Source organism: Sinocyclocheilus grahami, unplaced genomic scaffold (genome assembly GCF_001515645.1).
Source record: "Sinocyclocheilus grahami isolate Dianchi unplaced genomic scaffold, SAMN03320097.WGS_v1.1 scaffold224.1, whole genome shotgun sequence".
Lineage (NCBI taxonomy): Eukaryota > Metazoa > Chordata > Actinopteri > Cypriniformes > Cyprinidae > Sinocyclocheilus > Sinocyclocheilus grahami.
The window spans coordinates 335,025-343,773 of NW_015505403.1; the positions used below are offsets into that span (position 1 = coordinate 335,025).

The window sequence follows — 8,749 nt, forward strand, 5'->3', positions numbered from 1 at the left end:
CAAGGGTAGGCTTTAAGATGGTTTAGATCCTACCTGTCCGATCGCTACCACATTGTTCATTTAAATGGGGAGTCATCTCAATTATCACCAGTAAAATATGGAGTGGCACAAGGATCTGTCCTAGGTCCTCTGCTATTTTCAAAATACGTGTTGCCCCTTGTTAATATTATTATACGGGATTAGTTTCCACTGTTATGCTGATGATTCTCAACTACATATCTCAATGAGACCAGATGAAACTTCTAAATTATCTATGCTAACAGAGTGTGTTAAAAATGTAAACGATTGGATGACCAATAATTTTCTCCTATTAAATTCGGATAACAGAGATATTACTTATTGGACCAAAAGACACAGAATCTCTTGGATTACAATTTTCAACTAGAAGGATTTACTGTTACTTCCTCTACAGTCAAACATATGGGTGTTATATTAGATAGCAACTTGTCTTTTGAAAATCATATTTCCCATGTTACAAAAACAGCATTCTTCCATCTTAGAAACATTGCCAAGTTACGAAACATGTTACCTGTTTCTGATGCAGAAAAGCTAGTTCATGCATTCATGACCTCTAGACTGGACTATTGTAATGCACTGCTAGCTGGTTGTCCTGCATCTTCAATAAACAAGCTACAGGTAGTCCAAAATGCAGCGGCTAGAGTCCTTACCAGGTCAAGAAAATATGATCATATTACCCCAATTTCACAGTCTCTGCACTGGCTACCTATTAAGTTCTGTATCAGTTACAAAATATTATTACTTACCTATAAGTCTTCTACCACGCTACAATCCATCACACTCCCTAAGGTCGCAAGACTCTGGACTTTTGGTAGTACCTACCTAGGATAGCAAAGTCCACTAAAGGAGCTAGAGCTTTTTCGCATTTGGCTCCCAAACTCTGGAATAGCTTTCCTGATAACGTTCGGGGTTCAGACACACTCTCTCTGTTTAAATCTAGATTAAAGACACATCTCTTTGGCCAAGCATTCAAATAATGCATCTCATAATCTTGTACTGCAGTTATATCTGATCAAATGCACATTATTATTCTTTAGCTTGGGTTAAACAAATACATTTTGCTTGGTTGGAACAGCATCTAGGCTAGTTATGTCTTTCTTTGTTTCTCTGTTTCTGCCTCTCAGAGGACCTCAGATGATGGCAACCCTGAAACAACATACAGAACTACCAAATTTTGCTATAAGTTTGATTGCATCATATAATAATTGCTGTTAATAGTGTTCATCGCCTGTTTGATCATGTCTTTAATTGATTTTTCCGTACATTTCTGTCATATGTACATTAACTGACAGTCACCACTGATAAGCTACCACTAAATATTGTAGAAACTGAATTTTATGTAAAGTTGCTTTGCAACGATTTGTATGGAACGATATTCCGGACAATTTTCAAATAGAATAGCAATTGTATCGTGAAAAGTGCTATACAAATAACCTTGAATTGAATTGAATTTGTGTCCTCATAAACTACCTAAACCAGTGCAGGTTTCCATGTTTTATGGACACAATCCATAGATTCCAAAGTATAAACAGTAATAAAACCCTAACTCCTACCCCTCACAGAAAACTTTCTGCATTCAAAATACTTAATTTATTATGATTTATAAGCTGTATAAGTCCCCACGATGTCAAAAATGACTGGTATTACTATCCTTGAGGGGACTAAAGTAGGGAATACACATATACACATACAACACTTAGTTCCAGCTGTTAAACGGTTCATTTTTGATTCACTAAAAATAACCATAAGATATACTAAATAATATATAGTAAATAACAGCGTCAGAACATTTTATTACGATGATAGTATCGGTTCATGAGTGCAGGAAACTTTAACGTATAGGTTTTCGTACCTCAAAAATGTGTCCGGTTCTGAACCCTGAACCCCAACGTAAATTGCACTGCGAACAGTTAATTGTTTCCGACCATAATTTAGGGTTTCGTTTTAAAAAAGCACTTACCATTTAGTTTGAGCTTTAGTGAAAAAGCTGCCAGACGTAATGACAGGGATACAAATAGTGTAGTGTTGACCACAGCTACTTGCAGTAAACCCGACACACAGCTGTGTTTTGTTGTGAACGTTTCCATGGAGACGTGGTTACTGGGGTTACAGCCAGTATGATGTGTTGTATGGACCCTTTTCACAAGACTGTGTGAGACGACGAGTCATCAGCATCGTAACTCCTCGAAAGGTTGTAAAAATGTATATACATTTATAACACTGTATATGCTTATTGTATCACCTTTGCATCAATTACAAAAAAAAATAATAATACAAATAAACGAATGAACGCTAATGCGAGGGTGTTTCTACTGCAGCGTCTATGGGAGGGACGGTAAAGCCAGAGGTGGACAGCAGAGTTGCTTTATAATTGAACTTTAAGCTGTAATAGTTTAAATGTTTATTAATAAGCAATCTGTATTTTATAAAGTATTATGTAAACTTAAAACCACATTGTGTTCTATAGGGAAAACATATGTTTTTCAAATCTGATAACAGCATAGGGGAGAGCTGGGTGATTTGAGCCTGCCGGCCGGGAAGTTGAGCCACCCCTTTCTAGGCAACATTAAATAAAATTGATGATATGACCAGAAATATATGAAGAGTTATCCATTTTACTCACAATGTGAATGAGATATAGCCCGTGGAGTAACTGCATTTATGTTAAAAAAAAACATTTGCTGCAAAAAACATGTTTTCTGCTGTTTTTTTATTTTTATATTAATGCTTGAACTACAAATACAAAACAAAAGTGCCAAGGGTATAGGCTACACAAAAAAACATAGAAAGTACATATTAACTATACATGTATATATAAAACCAACAAATAAAATAAAATAAAATAATGAAAAAAAAGGCCTTGTTAAATCACAATAACTTAAATATACCAAATAAATACACAGTTTTTACAGCTTTTTTTGTTTGTACTCTCCTTAATGGTGCTTCTATAGATATCTAATTCCTTAAGTACCACAGAAAAAAGAGGTTTCTGATTGCTGAATTTACTACGGTGAATATGAAATTGAACAAGTATAATCAAGGGATTGATAATGTAAGCCTCATTTTCAAACTTCTTGTCATAGCTCAAAAAGCCAAATATTACATGTTCATATAGTAGAAGAACGTTGCACAACACTTTGTCATTTATAAATCTAGAAACCTCCCACCATAACCTCTTTGTATATTGACAATGCCAGAAAATATGAGGTACCGTTTCTGGGTGTAATGAACAGAATGAACAATTTACATCTTCAATAAATCTGGTTAAAAAATGCTTAGCATGGTAACATTTGTGCAGTATCTTAAATGAAATTTCTTTAATTTTATTTGTAATGAGATATTTATTAGGTAATACCCAAACTTTCCTCCAATTAATATTTCCAATAAACTTAGACCAATAGAAAATAGCACTTGGTTTACTAACAATTTTTTTTTTTTAATAATAAACGTATAGCCTTATTTTTTTGCTAGATGAAAAACAAGTTCTGCCACAGAAAGTGTCAGCAGGGTGAAGTAAAGAAGCATGTTTAGAGTATGGAATACCTCTACTTAAAGACACAATACCAGAAGAGATAGCTCCAATTACAGAGGCATATTCTTTTGGGGTTACAGGGAAATTAAAATATGAAAGAAATTAATCATAAGTCATTAAATACCCCTGAGAATTCAACAACGGTCCTACCAAAATAATCTCTTTATCAAACTAGGTTTTCATAAATATACTCTTGTGTTTATACAGAATATTACAATTATTCCAGATATGATACTGGTGTGGAGAACAACTGTGCTTGTAAATTAACTTCCAAGCCAAAAGCACTTGCCTGTGAAAAGCTGACAATTTAACAGGCAGTTTTTCAATAACTACTTCAGTCTGTGTGCATTGAATTTATTTAATACACGAGTTTCACAATTTGAGTTGAATTACTGAAATAAATGAACTTTTCCACGACATTCTAATTTATTGAGATGCACCTGTATATCATCACATTTTTATAATAGTGCTACCGGTATTACAACATTAATATTCTAACTTATTTGTAACATTTGAACTTTTGATTTAGTGCAATATTTTGGACTGCCATTAGGGACTTCCAGTGAACGGCTGTTGCATGCATAAAATGCAACCTTTTCGTTCTGACAGTGTATGATTTCTATTAACATTACAGAATAGAACATGTAGTGATGTTGCTAAAACGTCACCATTATTAATTATGTGGCCAATGAGCGATCACCCCGTTTAGGGTATATAAGTTGGTTGGTTCTGCCTCTTGCTGTGTGTCATGGTCGAAAGCCTGCCTTTTCCTTCCTGTTGTGGCCTTCCAAGGTAGGTGTTTTTTTTAGCCATTTAGCTTAGCTGTCTGGTTGGAGTGTTATTTAGTGATTTGTGTGATCTGTACCTCTTTAGTGTGTTGTTAGGCTGCTGAGATATACTGGGTGCGGTGCGTTGTTGGCTCTCAGGTAAGTTAATGATGTTTGGGAAGCTGGGGGAAATTGTGTTCAGCTTAATGAGATTTTGTGTTTCAGTGTGGTGTGCCTTCATGGCTCCCATTGATTGTGGCCTCGCAGTGTAACGTAGCCCAGGTCGTAGCACCAGTTGTTGTAGTTGTCACCTTTTAAAGAGGAGCCTTTAAAGAGGTTGTTGTTGTCATGAGCATTACACCATCGTATTAACGGGTAGGTAAATCGCTCTAATCGCTAAATAACTTCAGATGTTTTATTGTAGTTGTAATTGTGCTGTGTGTGTTTTGGAATCGGTTGCGCGGAAGCGGTAATTTGATACAGCTCATTTCCTATTCTGCATTGTTCGAGCCACGCTGCTGCTTTTGGGGATTTTAATTACGTCCATGTCTAGTATCCAAGTGGGCTTGATGTATTTTGTTTTGAGTAATTTGTAATGTGTGGTTTTTTTTTTTTTTCTTTGTGAACCCTTTTTCAAAAGTTGATTGTTTCTTTTGTTCTGAATATGGACCTTCAATTTGTGGTTTATTTTTAATGTGATGTTTTCTTTTTCTTTTGTTTGTAGGAGTGGAGTGCTTCCGGGAGCGGGTCAGGTTTTGACCGCACCACGGATATTATTTAACTCGGGGTGGCCATTTTCGTGTGTTTCACTATTGCTGTGTTACTATTTGCAGTTAATCTTGTGTGTGTGTGATACTGATTGGTGTGATTTTTCTCTTTTGCATACCTGGTGCTGTTACATTCACCCGCTTCTCATATAGGAAGACTCTTATTACAGCATTTATTATTATTTGGATGTTTTCTTTTTTTGATCTATAACATTGGTGTGTGCCAGCTGTGGGTTTTAAATTAATATCAGCCAACTATTTTAGCCTTAATAAAAGATTGTTTGTACGGAGATTCACGCCTCTTGCTCTTCATGTGGAACGTATTTGCGTGCCCTTATTTGAGTTATTTTCCCCGGTAGTCCGGGGTGGTGTAGTCACTACAACTGGGCCTCTTGCTACATATATATGGATCATATGCTTCCATATATATATATATATATATATATATATATATATATATATATATATATATATATATATATATATATATATATATATATATATATATATATATATATATATATATATATATATATATATATATATATATATATATATATATATATATATATATATGACAAATTAAGAGCTGAATTACTATTGCTTTATATTCTGAAATGTAAAATAAATATTTAATTAAATGAATATAAAACATCAATTTGTAAATGCATTGTGCAGGCATTTTTAGTGTTTTATACATAAGGTAAGAACATGAACAAAGAAACCAAGTAAAACAAACTGACAAATTAAATAAACAGTGCTGTCATTTTTCCATGAAGTTCTACTAACATTACTGTTCAGGTAAGTGTAATAGCCTACAAAAGAAATCTAAAAGTAAATGAACACTGCATAGTTTTCAGTGTATGTATTGATAGATGATTGCTTATTAAAAGCTATAACGTTATTCAGATTAAGAGCAGATTTTGATGGCCCAAGCGCCAGTCTGTCACTTGACTCGCATCGGATTTTCTCCAAACGGTTCTCCTCCACTTAAGACATAAACTGTTTAAGTAAATACTCTCCAAGCTGGCCATTTTGACATGTCTGTGTATTTGATCGATTGGACATGCGCCCGCCCCGAAGCTCAAAGTGTAATTTGCTTGTCCGTTTTGGAGCGCGTCGTGTGCACACATTTCAGCCTGAGGAACAGCGTTTCTTGTGCAGATTGTGCTTTCAACATTTTATCAAACATGTCCCGCAATTTAGCAACAGTAAAGACGGCATTTTACAATAATCACCGATTGAGCTGATTCTGACGTTAAGTTTGGGTTTTAGGGAGGAACGAATGCGCACCGCTGTGAAGGGAAAGAAGTTGCGCAAGACGAAACGCAGCTAGTTTTTAATAGCTTTACCTCATGTCTTTTGTATAATCCTTAGAAGCCAAAATCGAAATAAAAATAAAATTATCTTAAAACAGCCACAGGCCTAAAGTATAAGCAGATGTTTTAATGTTTAGTTTTCTCTCCTATCATAATTAAGGTCTTTCATGTTGGGTGTGCTGAGTCTCCTCCGCGTGGGCGCGATCTGAATTGCGAATAGCAAAAATGCATCAACCCGGGATTAGTATTGACCTCCAGTCATTTGTAATTGCGGAGATTGTCTGTAATCTTAAACCCTATTCGCACGGGATTAGTACCTGTTGACCTACATTCATTTGTAATAATTGCGGAGATTGTCTGTAATCTTAATCCCGTGTGAATCGGCCATGTCTGTAAAGTGTAAATTCCCCTGCAAATGACCTACCATATTTCGCGGAACACCGAGGTACTGTGATAAATTAGTCCCGTGTGAATCGGCATCTCTGTGATTTGGCCAGCATTTGGCGGGTCGTATGTCATTTTTCAAGGTTTTTGTTTCCTGTGCGCATTTTTTTTATTTTTTATCCATCTTTCGCAAAGAATGGAGCTGCTTTGGAGTGTTTGATAGTATTTTGGGTGCTGTCATCGCTACACCATACAATTTGCAGAAAGAGAAAGCTGAAAAGGTTTTGAGGTTAATGTTACAAATAAATCAAGCATAAAGCTTGAGATGGTATTTTAACCAGATAATACTAATCCTGTGCGAATAGGGCTATATACAAATGTTTGAAAAACAGCTGGTGACTCTGGTGAGAGAATTTGTAAGATAATGTACATATAGCAATAATAAATGTATGTGTATTGTACTAATTTCTCCATTATCGATAGCAGAACCGTTAACGTCAGAGCTTATCGATACTCCGGTCTTTCATAATTTAGCCCCGGGACCGATGAAATACCGGGTTTCGGATCACAATAATTAGGAACCACAGTTTGCAAAAATCCCTTCACTCAATTGGGATGTTCTCTTTTATTCTGGACGGCAAGGACAGTGACTAACATGAGCGGATTTTACAGTATTAAACACGTATTTATACCGATTTCATCAGGCTCCGAAATTCTTCAAAAATAACACAAAAAATAGCCTTCTCAGCTGCCATAGTTGCAACTCTTGCGTCATCAGAAGAGGGTGTTCAACGCACCACCGTTTCCGTTTAAAGGGGTCAAATGATGCTATTTTAAAGATCATTATTTGGTGTAACAGAATGTTGACATGCTTTAATGTTCAAAAAACACATTCTTTTTCAAATACAGTACATTATTGTAGGTCCTCTATGCCCCGCCTCTCTCAAACACAAAGCCCCCTCCTTTGACAAGCGCAGTCTGCTCTGATTGGCCAGCTGACCCAGTGTATTGTGATTGGCCGAACACCACAAGCACACGTCGGAAATGTAACGCCCCTTACCATAATCGTGAGCTTCATCTTTCAAAGTAAATATCAAGACAGTTAATAATGTCGTTAGTTTTACCATCAGTTCAAGCCCAAAAGGGCAACAGAGTTGCGTGACACACACAGTGATGATGCCCAACATTCCACAGGCCACAATTAACAACCTGATCAACTCTATGCGAAGGAGTTGTGTTACACTGTGTGAGGCAAATGGTGGTCACACCAGCTACTGACTGGTTTTCGGCCCCCCCAATACAGTAAAACTACACATTTTAGAGTGGCCTTTTATTGTGGCCAGCCTAAGGCACACCTGTGCAATAATCATGCTATCTAATCAGCATCTTGATATGCCACACTTGTGAGGTGGATGGATTATCTCGGCAAAGAAGTGCTCACTAACACATATTTAGACAGATTTGTGAACAATATTTGAGAGAAATAGGCCTTTTGTGTACATAGAAAAAGTCTTAGATCTTTGAGTTCAGCTCATGAAAAATTGGGGTAAAAACAAAAGTGTTGCGTTTATATTTTTGTTCAGTGTAGGTTCAAAAAACTGTTGTCCATAAAATGCGTTGCACAAATTCGAACATCTGGGTTGTGCTGTTCTGTTGTAAATAAATGTTAACCAATGATTGGACAGTAGGAGAACACTTGATGAAAAGGGATGGAGACGGTATATTAAAATGGCTAATCAGGAGAGCAATATATCGCAGTGCCAAGTGAGTTATGTTTTTGTTGTTTTGTTTTTGGAGTGCTTATTGTCTATGAACAAGAAACCAGCTTATTACTTGGGTAGCTATCTAGCTAGCTGTCTAGTTAGCAGATGAGTACTGTAATTTGTTGATTCTCATGAATTGGCCGGTTTCACAGACAAGGCTTAAATTTATGTTTAAATTTATGTATGTCTTAAAATACAT

At 36.0% G+C, this 8,749-nt stretch overlaps 1 protein-coding gene and 1 long non-coding RNA gene across 2 annotated transcripts in view; one reads left to right on the top strand and one right to left on the bottom strand.

The window, feature by feature from the left end:
- The window catches only part of LOC107596892 (cilia- and flagella-associated protein 45-like), a 31,700-nt gene extending 29,672 nt beyond the window's left edge, over positions 1 to 2,028 (bottom strand). Inside the window, exon 1 of the mRNA XM_016287750.1 lies at positions 1,979 to 2,028. Coding sequence (XP_016143236.1) covers positions 1,979 to 1,981 — 3 coding nt within the window. The 5' untranslated portion in view covers positions 1,982 to 2,028. The remainder of the gene's footprint in view (positions 1 to 1,978) is intronic.
- Positions 2,029 to 4,326: 2,298 nt separating this feature from the next.
- On the top strand, positions 4,327 to 4,747 carry LOC107596901 (uncharacterized). The gene is made up of 3 exons (XR_001610416.1): positions 4,327 to 4,342; positions 4,424 to 4,476; positions 4,543 to 4,747. It is a non-coding gene; the product is annotated as an uncharacterized lncRNA (long non-coding RNA).
- Positions 4,748 to 8,749: the final 4,002 nt, after the last annotated feature.